Here is a 20,297-nt window from a genome sequence, read left to right as displayed (position 1 = left end):
ATAAACCAAAAAGCTTGGCTTTTTACGAATTTATCTAACGCTTCTCTCTCTCTTTTCTTTCTCTCTCCCCCCTTTCTCCTCGAAAGTTTACGACCGCCCCGTGGAAATTTTGTTTTTATGTAACGGGTAATTTCGAGAATTTACTTTTCCCGATGGACCACGCGCGTATCTCTCTCTCTCTCTCTCTCTCTCTTCAGAATTTTAATACCGCGACATTTCGTAGAAAACTTTTTTGTCCAGAAAAGCGCGTATACAGTCGACCGCAGCCCGATTTCTCGCACCTCTCGCGCCACCCTTTCTCTCTCTCTCTCTCTCTCTCACTCCTTTTCCGCGATATTTTCGAAACGAGGATCGGGGTATCTTCTCGCACCACCCTTTCGTCGATATTTTCGAGCAAATATTTTTTATCGCCACGTTCCTCGAATCGACTTCGCCGATTGGCCGATGAAAATGGTCGACGAGTTTCCAAACATCGTGGGATGGAAAAAAAATTCGACGCACGTAGAGAGATCTGGAGCTGCAAATATTGTCGACACCTCGGCCCGCCGTGGAAAAAAGCGAAACCGTGTGGATGGGTGGAAACCGGGTGGTGGTGGTGATTTCCAATTTCCACACGATTCTCGGGCGTTTGTTTTCGTCACGGGGTTCGACGTTTCGTCACCACTTGTTGTGTCGGGACGTTGATGTTCCAGTGGAAATCAATAGAATCCATGAAACGAGGCGATCTCCTTGCAACGACGAGTGACTCTGCGCTCAATCCAATTATCCACCTCGCTCTCTCTCTCTCTCTCTCTCTCTCCTTCCCCCTCTCTACGGCGCGCTTTCCACGGAACGGAGAGAGAGAGAGAGAAGGACGTGTGTAATGTGGCACGTGCGTGCACGAGAAAAAAGCAAACAGTGTGTACGCCCCCTCGTGCGCGCACGAGAGAGAAGGAGATTCTCCCCCTCCCTCCTCCCAACGCAGCGTGCAACGAGGTTTATCTTGGAGTGCGAGTGATAAAGCCACTATCGTGGCTCTCGCGCAGAGTTCTCTGTTAAAGCTTTTCACAGGGGGGGGAAAAAAAAGTCCCTAGGAAATTCGGTCGCGATTCCGAAATTTTGCGGAAAGGAAACGAATATATTTTTTATGCAAGGTGGTCTATCTTGGAGATTTAATTTTTATTCTGCGTGTATAAAATTATACATTGATTAATTTCGAAGTTTTTTGAGTTATGTCGAGGATTTAAGGAACTTTCCTCCTCGATTCGTTTGCCCACAATGCAGAGAAGAGAAGGGAATCGATGATGATCATTGTATATGACGATATTATTAAATACGATTTAACAATAATATTATAAAATGGTGGTTAAAGAGCGAGGTTTCATCGGGAAACCAGAAAAAGACGATCTTCTTTTCGAGAAAAGTAACGTATGAATAACAATAGTAAAAAGTAAAATATTATCATCGTATTTTTTCGAGTTAATTCCATTCCATATATTACATATTCAATATTCTGCATCGATTTTAACATATCTGTTCTTGACAAGATCGAGTTAAAAAAGAGTTAAAAGGTAACCAAATATTATTACGCACACATACATTCACATATACATAGAACGAATTAAACATCGAGGATTATCACATTCTTTCTTCAAATCTCTTCAACTTCTACGATGTGCGCCTACAATTCGATGTATTTCAATTTCTGAAAAAAAAGAAAAAGAAAAATCTATTTCGAAAGAAACGACGATAACAAGTTGAAAACGATCCACGGATACAAGGATATTCGATAACGAGTTTTCCTCTTGGAGAAAATAAACGGATTATTCCGAGGAGAGGCGAATTGTTCTTGTTTCGTTCGTCTTGTCTTCTCTCGTGCAGTAACCGCGGAACCGTTATGCCCAACTATCCTATGCCCAACTATATATATATATATATATATATATATATATGCAACAGAATCTTTGTAGCCACGCGAGAGGGAGGGGAAATATCGCGATAGGAAAAGCAGCGTGGAACGAGAAGTCGATAAAAAGAGCGTCGAACCTGTCACGGTTAAGGAAACGGGCTGTGCCATTTGCAAATTTCTCGAAAATTAATTAATTGACTTTCTTACGTGCCGCTAAATCGTGCAATAAAAAGAAAAATCCAGTATTATTATTATTTTTTAAAAGTATCCTCCTATTCACAAGTTGAGAATTCGTCAGTCGAAAAATAAAATCGATAATAGAATTTCTCTTAAAGTTTATACGAAATTTGCATATTTATTATGGGTATCGATAAAAAAAATAGTATTCAAAGAAACGCTTTTGTTTTAATTCGTCAAACGTGGAAGGATGGGATTTTCAATTGCAGAAATGTGGAGAAAAAATGTGCAAAGATGTGCATGATATCTGGACAAGTTCGATACACGTTGTAACGTGATAATACACGCAAGTATCTTATATAGGATTCTTCCTCGATTCTTCACTCTCGTAAAATCGTGACCACGACTGATCCTCTTTGACCTTTCGAAAGAGAAGATTTTTATCGGAAATCCCCGCGATGTCTCGAGCTGGCGCATACTTGGACAGTTTGCTTTGCAGCAGTAGCTTTCTTTTTATCGAAAAACGTAATTCTCTATAAACTTGCCTCACGAATTATCCTCTAGTTGTTTCTACGGTTAATTGCAGTCTTGGAAGTTTTCATGGCTTCTTCCCGCCTGCCAAACTTTCAACTTCGAACGATTGTCGTTGGCCTGCAGCTATTCAAAAGTATACCAGAGTTACTTTCAATTGTTGCCTACGAAGTTTCCAGAGGATTTCTTTTCTATTCTTTTCTTTCTTTCTTTCTCTTTCTCTTTCTCTTTTTTTTTCCAAATTCAAATCCGCCACATCTTTGCCTGACATTTAAGGTTAATTAAACTTGCTTCCGCGTCGATTCATTGTCTTAAACTTTTTCGAAGATTTTCTCTTTGCTTTCGAAACGAATCGAAGAAGTTTCCATCTCCTCAAAGTCTGGGGATATTCTTTTTTTTTTTTTTATTTTCGACAGTTTGCAGCATCCATTGGCGGGACGTTTTTCCATTTTTTGGACTAGGATTTATGTGTATATTCGTTTCTCATTTTTTACTTTTTATTTATTTGTTTATTTCCTTTTTTTCAGAATGATTGGACGTATTGAAAGACGTCACAGTTATCTCGAGTTATCTAACGGTCGCGAAGCATTTTATGTATTACTCTAGTTTCGTTTTTACTGCTGAATGATACTATTGATGTTCTACACTACCGTGTATTTAATAATCTTCGAGAATATTTATCGAGGGAACGATATTATTTCAAAAGTTAAGTTATTTTTTTAATGTAATAATTAAATTAATTGTAGAAAAGATCCTTTACTTTTTTATTATGTTGTAGTAAGAATTTATTTTGTTCGCAACATTTAACAACATAAGACGACGTGAAAATAATTAAAAATAATAAGGATTGTATTGTTTCCCAAATGGATAATGAAAAAAATTGAAATGATTATGATCTTTCGTAATGTAACGTATTAAAAAATTATAACGCGATAATAGAAATATAGTATATCTGTTATAAAATTTATAATAAATTGTTAAATTTAATTGCAGGGAAAAAAAAATTTGCAAAACGCATTTCAACGAATGCGAATAATCAAATATGGTTCGGTTATTTTTACGATTTTCCGGTGACCGATGGCGTAAACACTTCGATTATGTGAATTATAACAGTATTCTGGCCTCTCGAAGAAGGAAGAGGCCACTTGGCGCGGTTCGTTCACCACGCAGCAATGAACACTTTGGAATAATCGAAGGAAGGGAGGAGAAAAAGGAAAAAAGATAGAGAGAGAAAAAAAAAGAAGAAAAAAAAAAAAATAGGAAGAAGCCCGATGAATACACGAGTGGCCCATCGACCGATTTCAAAGTTCGAGAAACGATCGCGGATTAATCTTCTGATTAATTTGTAGGGCTCGCAACCTGTGAACGAGATAACACCGTCGCGACGACGGATTTTTCAGAGAAAAGCCGCGACCGATGCTCGTCCAATTCCCTATTTCGTCCCTCGATGTATTAGTTTCGTATCAGTTTAACGAGAACTTTGTAATTAATGCGCTGTTGGTTTTAATGTATTCTAGGAAAGAGTTGGGAAGAAAAGAGGCTCGATACTCTCTTTCAGGTTTTAATCCTTTCTTTATTAATTCGGAAACCGAGTGGGTTTTAGCGAAGCTATAATTAAAATCGGACTTTTTATCATTATCTTTCTATCCCTCTTCCTTCTTTCTCGTGCTTATTCTTTAAATTTCTTTTTTTTTTTCTTCACTTTTAATTATTTCCTTGGAAAATTAATGAAAAAATTGTATTTAAAGACGATAAAAAATTTCAATAGTAAGAATTTTATCGAAATTATGAAACGAAGCATGGATGTATATAGGAATGAATGTTTCGGAACATTCTATATACCGTTCTGTTCTAAATTCCGAACGTTTCGTTCGACAAATGCCGCGATTTTCTACTTCACGTCGAGTCATCGATCACCGCGAATGAACAATTTTCAACTATGTTCCTGTCACGTATTCAACTGTTGATCCTAAGAACACGTTTCAACTACTTACCTACTTCGAATAATCCGAATGCACATCAGACAAACGATCATTAAGAAAGCATGGAACGAACTTGATCAAAAACATAACCTAATTCAAGTAATTCAAGTAATTTGCAAGTTTACTATAACATCGATGAAAACTTTCGAATCAGTTGAGAATCTCTTGAGCCATGAGGTAATCGTCTTTCAGTTACTTTCGGCGAATATTGGTCAATTATGGTTGAAAATTACAGAAAATTGATCGACTTGGATCGATGAGAGACAACCAAGAATCCCGAACTCGAGAGCCGAGCGTCTTTCGGGCATCTTCGGCTAATTTTCCGATCTTAGTCGAAAATAGCCGAAATACGATCGGCTCTAGTTTCAGCATTCTCAGTCATACGTTTAGCGTCCCACCGGTAAACAATTTAAAAGTGGAAGTGTTCTCTACTCTATCTTTTCTAAAAATTCTTAATTTTTGCAATCAAATTGTCAAAGTGTTATAAGATTAATATTATTCAATTTTATCGAAACGAAACTATCTAAATCTCGATCGTATCAATTCGTTTATTCCTTCTATGCAATTCATATGTATACGTATACGTTCCTAACCTAATCTAATTCATTCGAAGTAACCGTTCCAGTTTCGACACTTGCAAGAAACTTTCGATTCGATATTACCCAAACGTATGCACGTAAAGGATAATTAACGAACGACAGTCACGTTTCTCGTGCTCGTCGCTCTCGGTATCTCGAGTTAGATCTTCTAGCGGGTGTCCCATCAAAGGAGGGTTAACCCGATTTCCCAATTTGATCCGGATTCCCAAAAGGTCACCGGTTGAGCGTTGGTAGTCTTCCGCGTCTCGAGTAGTCGAGGATTTTCTCAACGGCGAAAGGTACTCTAATCCGATCCGTAAACACAATAGAAAGTATCTCAGGGAATCTAGGCTACCGAGCGAATATTGTTGCGCGCGTGCGCCACACGTCTCTCTGTGTGTGTTATTCTCGTATACGTACCGAGACCTGAATACCGAGCTGCCCTCCAGCCTCGGCAAAAATGTTTGACATCCGGTTACCTCGTGGAGAACGGTCTTTTGACGCGCCATCGACATTTTTTCGGCGAGATGGGGGAAAAAAGGCGAATAGGTTAGGTAAGATAGCGGTGATGGAGGAATTCGAGAGATGGAAATTAGAAAGGGGGGGGAGAAAAAATGTGGGGGATGGGAAGGGAAAAAAGATGGGAAAATGAGTCGGGGAGAGGAAGAGGAGAGAGGAAAATTAGTAATGGAATAAAAGATGAAAGGGGAAGGGGATTGAGAAAATGGGTGGGTAACGTGGCACGCGGGAATATTTGAAATTGGGAGGACGATGAGAGAGAGAAAGGAGGATCGTAATTTCGCGCAAATTCGCGGCTTGCCGATTTTTCCGCGTATTGTACTCTCAGCGTTTTTCGATACGGGGAATTTATTGATTCCCACGATCCACCAACGAGTTCCATAGAGACTTGCCCCGGGGGGGGAATTTTAAAACCGCACTCAAGCGTGCGGCCTAAAGTCCTGGGCTTAGTTGTTATTACCTTCCATCCTCGATGAAAGACGTTGACCAGTTTACCAACTAGATATCGAAAAATGGTGCATGCTTCTCCTACCACCGTGGGATCTCGATCGATCGAATAACGATTATTCATCGTTTTCGATTAATACCAGTCCTCGTTTATCACACGTACGTAAATCGATCGTATATACAAATTTTCAAACTTTTTCCTTTTAAGATTAATTTTCTTTCTATCCGTTTCTTGAATTTTACATCGACGTTTTTTCTGATGAAAAACGCTTTATCAGAAAATGATTATTTTCGAAACCGACACATTACGCGTAGATCTTATATTTAGATATAACGTTATTTAACACGAGCCAGAATTACACTTGATCATTTATTTATAGACAGATCTATCCAACTATCAATGTCTAATAATATCTCGACCAGTTCCCGATTGAAGATCTACGGGGAAAAAGGAATTAAAAGATTCGGAAATAAATTGTCCGTCCGAGAATTATCTTCTTTTATTTAAGCATATCGACGTAACGAGAAGTTAAACGGGTTTGAGCCGGCGAAATAAAGTTAACTAAATAATGTCATAACGACATCTGCCACGTTGTCACCATTCATTATCAAGATAATTACACGTGTAATCAAATGTGACCGGTCTCAATAGTGGGTAGATTCGGCAAATCAGCTTTCCGATTTTCGCGTGTAATGGAAACTTCATCAGCGGTCAGTAATCCCCGATAAATGTCGATATTCCACTTTCACGATTTTACAAAGTCAGTCTCTCTCTCGGTAATTATGCTAATAGATACAAGCGGCTCACATTAATCGTTTCCAGATAATGCAATGAATACTTCTTTTTCTGCCCGAGTTTGCCCGGCAAACTTTCTTTCCCCGGCAAAATCCACCGTTTCTTCGAATCGATCTTGTTTCGTTTCCAATCTTTTCCAAGAATTTTAACGAATCAACCGAGAAATCTAATCTCGTTAGATTAGATACCGAAGAAAGAATAGTTTCACCTTGTTGTGTCCCCCCTGTCGTATACGTATCTATTCGACCGACCTTTGTCAATTTTTCGAAAATATTCCACGTAACTCTATGTTCAATTTGAGAAATAAAACTATCTCGAATAATTATTTGATAACAACAATAATAATTTTTTTTATTCTCAAATACATTTCTAAAATCCACTGTTTCTAAATAACCAAGATATATATTGATGATATCATCGACACTCGTCGATTATTATTTTCGATCCCAGAAGCGAATTAAAAAATTATCGTAAAATTATATCGGCAATATTATCGACCGAGTAACATTTAACCGATATTGTTTTCAATACTACGTGCTTCCCTTTAGGCCATCCAAATAGCAAAGAGCGAAGCCGATCGATAACCAGCTTACACGACAGCACCGATCTAATATCTAGTAATTATCAGCTTTCATCGTTGTTTCGAGACAAACAATCGTTGACACGGTAGGAAGTATATCGTTTCGTTCGTTTTACATTCCCCGACACCGGAATTTCTTATTTTCTTTCCTACGAGACCATCCCGAGTTGGATGGGGGATGCATCGCGGCAAATTGCTTCATAAAAGTGGTCACTCGTTCGAGACTGGTTGTAAATTAACGGCTACGACCACGTTTCTATCATCGGAAAATTAGTTATCGACTACGGTCGAATCGAATCTAATCGCATCGAACTGATCAAAACTGGTAGAAATACAATAAGGGCAAACCCTATCCCTAAATGATTCAACAGGATTCTGTTCCGTGATCGTAATTACAATTTTTACCAAAATTTGTAAATATCGAGTAAATATTAAAACGAGATTAAGTTAGATTATGTTCTCTCTCGTATTTGAAACTATACGAAGATCAATATCGAGATCAATTTTTTAAAATGTTTGTTTATTTAAAATAATTAAGAAACAAATTTTTATACAAAGGAAATATCACGTTCAATTTGTAAAAAAGGATCTCTCTTAGAAATATTTGTGTAAGATTAAAAGAATTTAATTTTTCGTTTCGAAACGATGAGTGTTTCAGACTGGACGAAATGTTTGTTGACATTACGTTATTTTGTTGAGGTTGGAACATTATTTTTCGACGGTTATCTTATCTTAATATTTAACGACATGGAGGAGAAGGCTCGCGAGTCGTTTCAGGACTTCGCGACTCGAATAAGCGTGTGTCCTATTCGACCTTGTTTACAAACGCAACTAGTTGTCCATCGTATAATATTTCTAAAATATTATCCTTCTGTTCGTTGGATCGATAATAATCCGATAGGATACAAACACGAAACACGAGTGAAAATGGCAAAGTATAATTCGTTAAACATTTATTCATATGCATTGAAAATCTTGAAAATTTGAAAGTTTTCGATAAACAAAATCATCTCTCTCTTGGATCAAATGATCGAAAAAAAAATGACGGAACATCAAACTAGTTACGTTTCGTATATGATATACATAAAGTATTCTCGCGCCGTTTTACTTGATACGTTAATTAATTAAAATTCGAATTTTCATTTTCGTAGGATCATAAATATTTAATTCCATAGGAAAAAAAATACTTACACGAACTTCCTTTTCCAATTTATTTTTCTCTTTGCGAGATATTTCCCTAAATTCATAAATCGAATCAACATTTATTTTTCGCGCAAATCTTTGAACAAGGTGAATTCGAACAAGGTGAAAGTGGATTGAATCGAATTCGATGTTTGTCTGACCAATACCTCTATCGTGTGTTACAGGGGAAACACGTGAGACACAGCATCGTCAGGGACAATCGTGATCGAGGTGGACGTTCAAACTCGCGCGTAAATGCTTCGAAGGCCATCGTCTTGGAACCATTCGTCCGGTTGACAGGGAGCCGGGTTGGTTTCACTTCGAGAACGAGCCCAAAGACTGACTCTGCATCGACCAATACCTGTAAGCATTCCTTCCTCCATTGCTAAAACGAGTTTTGTTCCTTTCCTCAATTATGGGATATAAAGGTGCGAATTTACCAGCGAAGAACATTCTCGAGAATGTTCTTTTTTTATTTTCGCCTACAAATACTCTTAACACTCTTCGAGGAAAAATATTCTATCGCTCTATACAATTCTTCTGATAGATTTCTGATTCTAGAAATTTTCATCCTTCAATCTTTCATCCAAATATCAAGTGATCAAATATTATGAAACAACAGGTACAAAATAGATTTGTATTTGAATACGTTTCTTGCAAAATGATCTAAATGAAAATTCATTCGATTGAGTTTAGAGAATCGCAAAGTTGTTGAATATAATTTCGAAAATGTTGTAACAACAAATGGAAAAAGTTCCACGGGATTTTAATTGTAATTCCGCGCGCGTATTTATTTACATCGCGCGGATGCAGGTAGGCAAGTTGGGTTGAAGAACTGGAAATTGGCCGCCTCTTTTAGACGTTCCGGAAAACGTTCTCGTGCAATCTATCTCGTGTAACAGGAAACGTAAACTACCGGCGGCCCCGCGAATCGTTCGCAATTTTCAAACGTAATTTTCAAACCTAATCACGTAATTAATGACTGATTAACCAGAGGCAGGTATCGTGAGAACTCGAAAAGTATCACCGCGAAATGAATTGAATCGTAAACCTCTTTTGTATCTCTCGTGAGAGAAACGGCCTCCCCCCCCCTCCTCTCTCTCCCTCCTCACGATTGTCGAGCAATTAAAAATAATTTTTCTATCAAGATTTTTTGTTCCCGCGCGCGCGTATCCTTGCGCTAATTACCCCCTCGATTTTTTCTTTTCTTTTCTTTTTTATCATTTCTCGTCGAATTCCTGGAAACGTATCTCGTGACCCGGAGATTTCCAAGAATTCGTTCTTCTTTAAAAGAAAGAAGATTCAAATTAATAATATGTACGAGTCACGAGATTTGTTTTTTTTTTTTTTTGGCCATCTTTATCTAGACTAATTAAATGAAATTTCGAAATTTTAACAAATTTTATCTTTTCTCGATCCTCGATCATTCTTGATCGAATCTTGCACACATATTCTTGTTTAGATACGATGAAAAAATTAATATTTCAAATTGGAGGTGGAAGTGGCGAGAAGTTGATCTTGCTGACCCGAGGTTAACTTAATGTTGCAGAGTGGGGGAAGAAGGAAGGCCGAGAGGGATTAAGGTGAGGCGAAGAGGAAGGAAACGGATCTAAGCGGCGAACGGTTGGTTGAATTGCCAGGTCCGCGCATGCTTCAGCAACGAGGCAGTTCAGTAACGACACCTCCCGCGACGTCATCCTCCAACATGTTCCCTCAACAGTATTGCCTACGATGGAAATACCATCACAGCAATCTACAGACCATGTTCTCACAGCTGCTCGAGCGGCAAGCTTATTGCGACGTCACTCTGGCCTGCGAGGGCAAAACTCTCAGAGCGCACAAGGTAAACAGAGACACGTTTTCAACCCTTCCACCGAATTCACCAGCCACGTGGACGGTGGCTGCACGGATCGAATTTCCGCTGCCACTCTCCTCTCTCTCTCTCTCTCTCTCTCTCTCTCTCTCTCTCTCTCTCTCTCTCGACGTTCTCTCGATCGTCGTTCGAAATATTTTCGATTCGCGTGGAATTTCTCGTTCTTCTCGAATTATATTTAAAACGAATATAATTTTTTCCTTTTCTTTTCTTCTTTCGGTTAGGTTATTTAGATCTCTGAAATAAATTTTATTCGGACGAATATTTACGATACTACGTTTGGGACGAGGCGTGGGAGGTTGAATTTACAAGGAAATTTATAAAGTTATAAAGGAACGTAGATACAATTATTACGAGTTGGGAAATCGTATATGACGTTGTTGTAGGAGAGGGTCCGATTGATTCATTGATATTCAGACACGGATATAATAAACGTAAATATTTATATGTCTGATATTGTTATTACATAATTATATCTCGGATATAAATATCGCGTTGCATTAACGATATAATTGAATAATTAAATATAAATATTTATATTTGTGTATTGTTTATAATTAGTCGTTTCGCGATAATAGGGAACGAGAGAGTTGGAAGGAAAATTTTTCTTTCCCCCCCCCCCCCCCCCTCCAACATGTGATGAAAACACGATGATCAGATGACGCGTAAATTTTTTGGCATTTTCCATTTTCGTTCTGAAAACACGCGATCGCGAGGATGATTCGCGCGTTGAAATATCCGGGGACAGAGATGGAAAGGAGGATAATCGTTCCGGTCCATCGATGGCCTTTTATCACCGACAACATTGCCCTTCGTCGGACCCCCGATAGTCTCCTATTCGCTTTAAAGTCCCTTTTCCCGAGGTGCACGCTTCGTTTCAGCTATTTTCACTCTTCGAAATGTTTCACAGGCGATCTCTCTCTCTCTCTCTTTTTCTCTCTGCGTCGTTTAACGCGTTTACAGACGTATTGTATCATCTCGTCGAAAACGCATAGCACTCCATTTTCACTTTCCATTTCCACACAGCCGCTTTGCCCGCTTAAATTGCTACAATATATGCAGTTTACCACTATTTTCCCTTTTTCTCGCCCTTTGTGCCCTTAAACCAGGCAGAGTAGAAGAGAGAAAAAGGGGGAAAAAGAAAATGCCTGCCCGAAATCGCGTCAGAGAAAGCAACAGCAGCAGCAGCAGCACGCACCGGTTAGACGGTGGCCAAACGGATCGTTCGAGGCCGGTAAACAGAGCAATTTTCCGAAAGATTTTGCAGAAAAAAAAAAAAAAAAAGAAAAAGGAAAATAATAAATAGAAGAATAAAAAAAGGAGAAAGGCAGAAGCGAGAGAGGGGGGGGCAAAAAAGAGAAACAAGCGGGTAAGCTCGATAAACGCGCGTTTCCCCGTAATTAAACTTCATCCTCTGTGGAAAAAAGCGGGCGAGCAGACGACAACGGGGGAAACGAAGGCAATCTCGTCCAGCTTCCATTGACTTCCACGATGCCTGCTTCGTCCATTTCAACCCCCCTTCCCGTACACGTGTCTCTCCATCCACGGTCCGGCCATCCATTCTCCATCCGCTCCCCCTCCTCCTCCTCCTCCTTCTCCATCGTCTTCCTCACGTTCGTTGCACCTCTTCTTCTTTCCCTTCACGGCGCAGAATTTTCCCCAAGATTCGTCTTACGTGCACGCATACACGCATCCACAGGGAAGGAGAGAGAGAGAGAGAGGGGCGAGAGCACCACCCTCGCCTCCTGCCCCGGGGAACATAAAACTTAACAAACGATCAATTTTCTGTTCTTTGTTTCTTACCAGGCTGGAACTACGGTATTTCGCCACTCTCTCTCTCCACCCCACCCCCCCTTAACGTTCTCCTTCGGCCGACACCCGGTTCCACCCCCCTCCGTTCCATCCACCTCTCTTCTCCACCTTTCTTTTTTTCCTTTATTTTTTTTCCCTCTCTCTCTCCCTCTCTCCAGCTTCGCCCCTTCGGCTTCGCCACCCTCTCTCACTTTCCCTGGCAATCGCTATCTTCTTCTTTTCTTCCCCCCCACCCGATTCGCGGGGCTGTTTCACCCCTACCCTCGAGCCTCGGCGGCTCGCCCGCCACCCCACCACCCATCCTCCTCCTGCTCTCTCCTCCCCCCTTCCATGTTTCCCTTTTTGTATCTCCGTCTCGGGCTGTGCGTCGAAACGAGCCGCGCAGAGGAGAGGCACTCTATCAAAGTAGAGTACGTTTGGCTTGGTTTATTTTTTACTTTGGGAGGGGTCCAAATTGTAAAATCAATACTTCCTCCTAAATTTAGAATGCCGCCACCGAGCGACGCCGACGCGCGCGGCCTTTTTCCTCGTTTCTTTTCGGCCTGCACGCGGGGGCGAGGAGGAGCAGGAGGTGGAGGAGGAGGAGGAGGAGGCTTGGTCGCCGCGCGCGTCGCGCGGGAAACCGGCGTCGAGCAGGAGGAGGAGGAAGAGGAGCAGAGAGAGAGAGAGAGAGAGAGGCGAGGGTGATCTCGCGCGCCGCGTCATCGCGTCGGAAAACAAAAGCCGACGCGCGACCGAATGCGCGCACTCTTTGAGACACCCTAGGATCGAGAGAGAGAGAGAGAGGGAGAAAGGAGAATAAAAAAGAAACGACCTAACTAGGAGGGGTTGCACCACCCATGTTTTGACGCGTATATTACGCGTGTATATAAGCGTGCTTGTTTTCGCCTTCTCCTCCTCCCCCCCGATTTTTATTCGAAAAACTTGGAAGCCGGATACCGAAGGACGCAAAGAGAGAGAGAGAGAGAGATTCAGTCACGCAACTAGGGTTACGTAGATCCGATCGGGGAAAGCGAGGAAATGCTGACGAACAGCTGTTGCCTTGTTATCCACCACCTGCATCCAGGTGTGCTTGACTCGAAAATTTTCTTTCCTCTCGTGAAAGAAGAGAGAGAGAGAGAGATAGGATAAAAGTCATTAAATGTCTTACGATTCTTTCCTTTGAAAATTACTAAAATACGTAATAGATGTTTGACACTTGGTCGATTTATTCTTCCTTTTTTCTTTTTTGTCAAAGGGTATATATATATATATGTACGGTGAAGTTTCGGTATGTAGGTGGAAAATATACGGATTGAAATATGAAGGATAGAGAAGGATGAAAATGCAACGTCAATCGCGCTACAATGTTGTGGTTTGTTTTATGACGGTGTTGCGTTTACTTCCTTGTTGTTCGTTTTCGCGATCGCCGCCGGTGGGAGGTTAAATATCGATTGCCGTTCGATGTAACGCTTTGCTCGTGGCAGGTGAGGTCGTCTTTTTCGTAAAATAAACCGATTTCGAGTGGCCGAGACCGATGATCCCTGATGCAGACAGCTTGATTCCCGGCCATTGTTATTAAATGAATAGATGCCCGGGTTTTGTGAATATTTAAAAGTCGGGATTCGATTCGAGCCCTCTGAACGATTTCGATTACGTTGGAAAGACGTATTAACCCTTCCCGCAAGGAACGAGACAAACATCGTAGAGTACAGAGAGATTGGGAAAATGTTTCTCTAATTTTCCTTTATTTTGTATTTATAGATTTTTCATCCGTCTGCGATCTATCTTACAAATTCAAGAAATATATAACCTAGAATCGTTGTAAATAAAATGGATGGATATTATAAATTCTACGAAAACATGGTCCGTATAAAATAAATCTGGAAATAATCTGATGACAAAGGGTTAATTAAAAATATCGATCCCGTGACACGACGAGAGAGAGAGAAAAAAAAAGAAACGACGGCAAAAAGGATAACTCTCGATCCTGTTTCCATGAAAATCCGCTTAATTCTACCGTTTGTTAACAAACTCTGTCCGATAAACTCTGCTCCAACTTTGCTAAAGACGAAGGTATATACAGTGTCTTAACGATCTGTTACAAAAATTTACTACCGATTATTTTTCTCCGATCGATCAATAATCGATATCGAAACACATTTACTTTCTCTCCGTTGCAAAAATTCGGCCGTCCCTTGGCCCGGAAACCTCGTTGCCGATAATGGATGTTGAAAAGGAAAATGAAACCCGACGTGCGCGCAAAATAGCGAAAAAGATCGGTGAAAATTTCATATCGAGATCGGAGGAGCGATACTCTCAAGGGTAACCGTATCGGTTAACCGCATTACGACCTATTTTTTCAAAAGCAGTTTTCAACTATAGACCTATAGCATATCTTATAATATACGTACACCGAATAGTTTCTAGGTTAAATTCATTTTTCATTTATTCGTAATTCCACTGAATTTCTCTCTCTCTCTCTCTCTCCGTCACGAAACCCGATAGATTTCGAGTTATATACCTGTGTACCTTAATCCCCTTTAATCGATGAACGCTCCCCCCACCGCCGCAGTTGGCAATCCACCGCAAGTTCGATCGAAATCAATTTGGATCCGAGTTGGATCGCGGCCAACTCGGAGAAGTCGTGCATCGTATCTCGAGAAACCGTAGCGGTGGGCGAGGAGTCGCGAATCGGTCAGTCGTCTGGGAATGTGGTCAACGCGGAGTGTGTCTATGCACGACGGGGAGGTTACGATGTTTTTCGATCGTTCGGTCTGTAACGCGCCTCAATCGGGGTCAGGCGATATCGATCATATACCCCGAATGGAAAAGAAAACGACAGTGGAGATTCCTCGCGGCCCCGAGACCGTGACGATGATATCCGCGCGGTTTGTGTTTCTCAGGTTCTGTATCCGCCGGCACGAGGAGGAGAGATGCATGCACGTTACAACGAGGCCGTGTGCCTCGCGGGTAATTATATGCCGCGCAACCAGAAGGGTTGCCAGGTGCCAGGGTCGTTAAACCCGGACATCCTGTGTTCTAAAAAACACGACGCGCGCCGCTTCCTAACTGTATAAATAATGGCAAGTGCTTTATTTCAGCAGCAACAGTGTCTACGTGGCGGATCATCTCCGGGAAAATGAGTGTCTCGCGACTCTCATCCCCTCCCTCCGTGGAAAAATATTCGAGTTTCCCGCTATTTTACGCGGGGATACGCGGGAAATTTCAAATTCGAACGAGATCCGATGTGATTTTGGAAATGGAGGTTCGAGCTTGGTTGAATAACGAGTTGCGTAATGATAAAAATATATTTTACATCGTTTGAATTGTGTTTCGAAAAATAAGCCTCGGCGGATATTTTTGTATTATTGTCTATAATTGGTCTTATGAATATCGCCTACGTATTTTTAAATACTCTATATACGGTACACGCATCATTAAAGCCACATGACGCATACGTTGCATCATTAAATAAGGACTTGTTAAGAACGGGTCATTTTCCACTTTGAACTTAAATGTTAATTAATAAAAAAGAAAACAAACTCAATGATTTATTTACGTATGATCGTATTAAATACAATTATTTTTCTCGCGTGAAATCAAATTGGTTGTCTATATATCGCGGAAATAATAAAGTTAGGTGTATATACAGGTTTGCATGATCGTAGAATCAAACCACTCGACTTTTAATAGAAAAGATTTGTCCAACAAAAGATTCATCGTTCGTACACGCACTTGACAAAGACTGAATTAACAACACCGACGAGCAAGTAAACAAAGCGTTCATTAAACGTCCCGTAGCCTGTGATAAAAGGAAAAAAAAAAAAAAAAAAAAGAAAGAAAAAAAAAGGGGTCCAGAATCCGGTGACACTGCGTAAAAAAAAGAGGAGAGGAAAAAAAAAAAAAGAAAAAAGAAAAAGGAAAAAGCAAAAACGCAGCCAGTCTCGACACCCGGGGAAAATCGGCGCGTGGGTGATTCTTCAAAAGCCCCGAGTGGAAAATGCGCGCGCTTGAATTTTCTCCTGATGCGCGCCGGGATCGCTGGCGAATGAAGAAAGAGGATGGCAAAGCGCGACCAGGGAAATGGAGAGAAGGAGAGTGAGACAGAGAGAGAGGGAGAGGGAGAGGGTAAGGGAGGACGAGTGCTCTCGCACGTGTTAAATGGGATTTTACGAGCGACGCGTGGCGAAGGAAAAGCAGTTTCACGAAATTAACACCCGCCGAAGCGAGTGAACTCGTAAAAAAATATAATCGATATTTTCGTACGGGCGTAAGTACTTTTCCCCATCTCTCTTTCTCATTCTCTTTCTTTCTCATTCTCTTTCTCTCTCTCTCTCCCTCTCTCTCTCCCTCTCTTGTCTGCGTTCACATTGAGTCACGCTTCTCTTCCCTCGGAACACGCACTTACACATATACATGCTATTATACATCACTTTTCTCTCTCTCTCTTTCTCTCTCTTCCCCCTTCTCTTCCGCCACTGACAGTAGCGTAGAAGATTAATTTGTTTTACTCGTGTCTCGGAGTTTAATATTTTTCATTAGATCTCGCCTCGCTCGTTTCCCCCGGCTCCTATTGGCGCACATTTATATTATATTGTTGCAAACCGTCGAGACTGTCTCGCGACGCGTTCTATCATCACGTGGAAATTCGCGGACAAACTTTGCGCCATCTATGCAAAGCTCCTTCGGGACCTTGATACACAGTCCGCGCTTCGACGAAACTTGTAATTTTTGCTTGCACGCGATCAAAACGCCGTTCCCACTTACCACCAGATAACTGTATTTTACGAAAATTCCAGCCTTCTCGATTGTTTATCGCACAAAAAATATCCGGATTGATCGTTTATCGAACTTATTTGGTTAAACGTTAATAAGGTGATTAATAGGTTAGGTTTGATTGAGACGTAGCACAGTAGTTCGTAAATTTGGACGTGTTAAAGTTTCTGATCGAGATTGGGATTTTCGAATATTATTTTGGCATTGATAAAAATATAATGTGCGTGAATAATAAGTGTTTTTATTATTAATTTTTATTATTCTGAAGCAAGTATCATCCCATAACTTGTGTATTCGTGTGAAACGTTTCTACCGTAAATTTTTCATTCGTGTTTAATGTTTCTCTTCTTTTACGAAAATTAAAAAAAAAAAAAAAAAGTCATTTTAGAAAATCGTGTTATTTAAAACGAACAACATCGATGTATCGACATCCGTTAATCGTTGACGTTTTTGAATCACGAGTGTGCAATTCAATTTACAAACGAGCGTGACGAATCGATAAACAAATCTTGTTCAAGATTAATCCAGATACAGCGATAACATGAGAATCATCGAACGCATTCTATTCGTTTGGAGGGTGGCATTGTTAAGTAAGGCTAATAATTAAAGTTCAAGAAGTCAATCGCGCGATATATTTAATCGTCGAAATATTATCGTTCTTTACTTATTGACGTTTAATCGTATCCCAGGAATAATTCGCTCCACAGGCGTGATTCAATTTTATTTTCGATACGATTGGCAATCGTGGCCGAAGTGCACATAGTTACTGTGTTTTGAAAGGCGCTTAACCAGAATCAGACACGATTCTTGTTATTTTGTATCTCGTTACTTTTTCCCCCTGGAAGAGAGAGGCAGTCACGAAGGTAACCGACGAGATAAATAGCCTTCGGCCTTCGCATTGCTCGAATTTTCCAAAAACTTTCGAAATCGACGGTTAAGTGTCTTGTTGTTCGCATACGTGTTGTACGATTTGTTCCCTCGATCTCGTATTATAAAGTCACACTTGTGTTTCCCTCGGTTGTTAAGTCGTTCGAGCGTGACGATTACAAATCAATGAAATCTCAGTGGGTTATTAGAAAATCAGCGCGTGACTACGTTCTACTTTGTAGATCGACGAGTTCCTTACGCCATTGCGATCATGGAGACACGCAAGCCCATATGCATGGCTGCGCGTCCAAGTAGAGATGTGTACAAGTACGTATACAATCGCGCGTACGTAAATACATGCACGCGAACCTCGGACAATTGCGTTTGTCTTCTCTCCTTCTCTATTCCGGTTCCCTCCTCGTCTTTCCTACTGCTCTTTCGCTCCTTCTTTCCCTCTCACGGACCTTTTTCCCACTGTCATTCCCTCCTTTTTCATTTTTCTCTCCCTCCGTCAATTCTCTCCTCGCCTCCCCCCCTCCTCCCCTTCCCGTTTCAATCTTCCTTCTTCGCCCTCGCCTTTCTCTTCCCGACTTTTTTATCATTCTCGTTGCACTCTTCTATTTTTTCCCCTTTTTCATCCTTCTCTCGTCCGTTTCTCTTTGACTCTTATTTTCTTTCTCTTTCTTTCTTTCGCTGAAGTTCTATTTCTACTCCCTATCCTTTTTCCTAGCAAACTGTTTCTCATTCTTTCTCCTTTGCTCTTTATTCGTCTCCTATTACCTCTCATCTTTCTTTCTTTCTTTCTTTCTTTCTTTCCGTTTCTATTCGCGTCATTGTTCTTTCTGTCGCCGCGATCCTCTGCTACACACGACCTTTTCCTTTTCATCGGTGATACAAACACAGAGACAAACTTAGTAGCGCATGCGCACTCACTCTCATCACTTGATGAACCAAGACCAAGGTGAAAATTTGAAAATTTCACCGTTCGCTTTGTCGTGACCATAGCCTTCACGGTTCGCCGCTTTCTCAGAATTCGTTCGTTCGTCGGTTTACGATCCGTCTCTCGGTTCGAGAATATGTTATGCCAGTAGTTGTTTCCGCGTTACAACTTTTGGGAAAATATCGATATATCGATATACCAGCTATTGGATCAATCATATCGATGTAATAAAATATTGATATTTATTTTAAATTTATTCGAAAACAAGGGATTTTATAGAAATTTCAATTAAATTTTTATAAATATTACTTTTTAGAACATAAATTTTTTTATTCGTTCGATCCAACGATTATTTGATATGTTATTACGATAATAAATAATAAATATTTTCGGATTAAAAATTTTATTCCTAGAGAGAAAAAAAGTCATTAAATTGTCAAAAATCTATCAAATCTATCTATATTATCGATAGTTTCGATACCATCTTATCGATGGTAAAAATATCGATGCTTGCTAGTATATCGATATATCGATAGTTGCCGCCATGTTTAGTTATTAGTGGGACGAGTGTCGTGTGACATATCAACGATTGTTGTGCCATTTCTAGATATTTTTAATAACACAATTTTTAATATCTACTACGTAACTTAATAATACAATACCAATTATTGAAATTAGAATTAAATTGCCGATATATTCCTGTTTAATTCAACGTCGGTGTTTACTTTGTTGCAAAAACGTTACATAACCTCTCACAGTAGGTAAGTTTTTAACGATCTTAGTTAAATCCGATGAGAAAAACTTGACTGATTGATGCCGAATCCGTAGAGATTGCGCAATATTTATAAATAAAAATATTTATAAATAAATATTTATAAATAAAATTGAAAGTGTTTAGAAAGAGAAGTACGCGAGATGGACAGTCGGTTTTCGTTAATTTCAGTTCTCCATTCATCGGTGGGATACGATGAACTCTAGAGATAAACAGTCACCTATTGAAATGGAAATTATGCGTATGCGTTATTTATGAAATTACGTAAGACAATTTTTTTCGCGGCCAGAATCTCTTCAAACGTCTTTACGCTAATGTAAACGACAGTCGATTTGTACGAGGAGTGTCGTTGACCGTACTTGACAATCACTTTCAACGTCTTCAACTGAAATTTGATCGAAATCTACGCCGTCGCGTCTTTTTTTATACGCGTTCTCCGTCAATTTTTTTTCTTTTTCCTTCGGTTATTTCTTTTCTTCGGAAAGCTCGATGTAAACTCGAACAGTTTGTCTAGACCGTTTACGTTTTTCTATAAAAATCGTTCCAACTTTGAAATGTTCGGTTACAAGCTCGTTAACCTCCTTCATCCGACGAT

The 20,297-nt window shown here is 40.2% G+C and overlaps 1 protein-coding gene across 12 annotated transcripts in view; it reads left to right on the top strand.

The window, feature by feature from the left end:
- Positions 1–20,297, top strand: part of LOC551432 (zinc finger and BTB domain-containing protein 20) — an 80,111-nt gene that overhangs the window by 42,838 nt on the left and 16,976 nt on the right. For 8 of the 12 annotated variants that reach the window (XM_016913560.2, XM_016913559.2, XM_006558196.3 and 5 more), the window contains 2 exons: positions 8,866–9,043; positions 10,230–10,523. In XM_016913560.2, the coding sequence (XP_016769049.2) occupies positions 10,329–10,523 (195 nt within the window). In that variant the 5' untranslated portion in view covers positions 8,866–9,043; positions 10,230–10,328. Of the gene's footprint in view, positions 1–5,797; positions 6,282–8,865; positions 9,044–10,229; positions 10,524–19,384; positions 19,692–20,297 lie in introns of those variants that run through there. The other 4 variants (XM_026442485.1, XM_016913569.2, XM_016913561.2 and 1 more) reach the window with 3 other exon arrangements.

This window comes from Apis mellifera, linkage group LG8 (genome assembly GCF_003254395.2).
Source record: "Apis mellifera strain DH4 linkage group LG8, Amel_HAv3.1, whole genome shotgun sequence".
NCBI classification, from domain to species: Eukaryota; Metazoa; Arthropoda; class Insecta; order Hymenoptera; family Apidae; genus Apis; species Apis mellifera.
The sequence above is the reverse complement of the archived record's forward strand: the minus strand, read 5'-3'. Positions and strand labels throughout refer to the sequence as shown.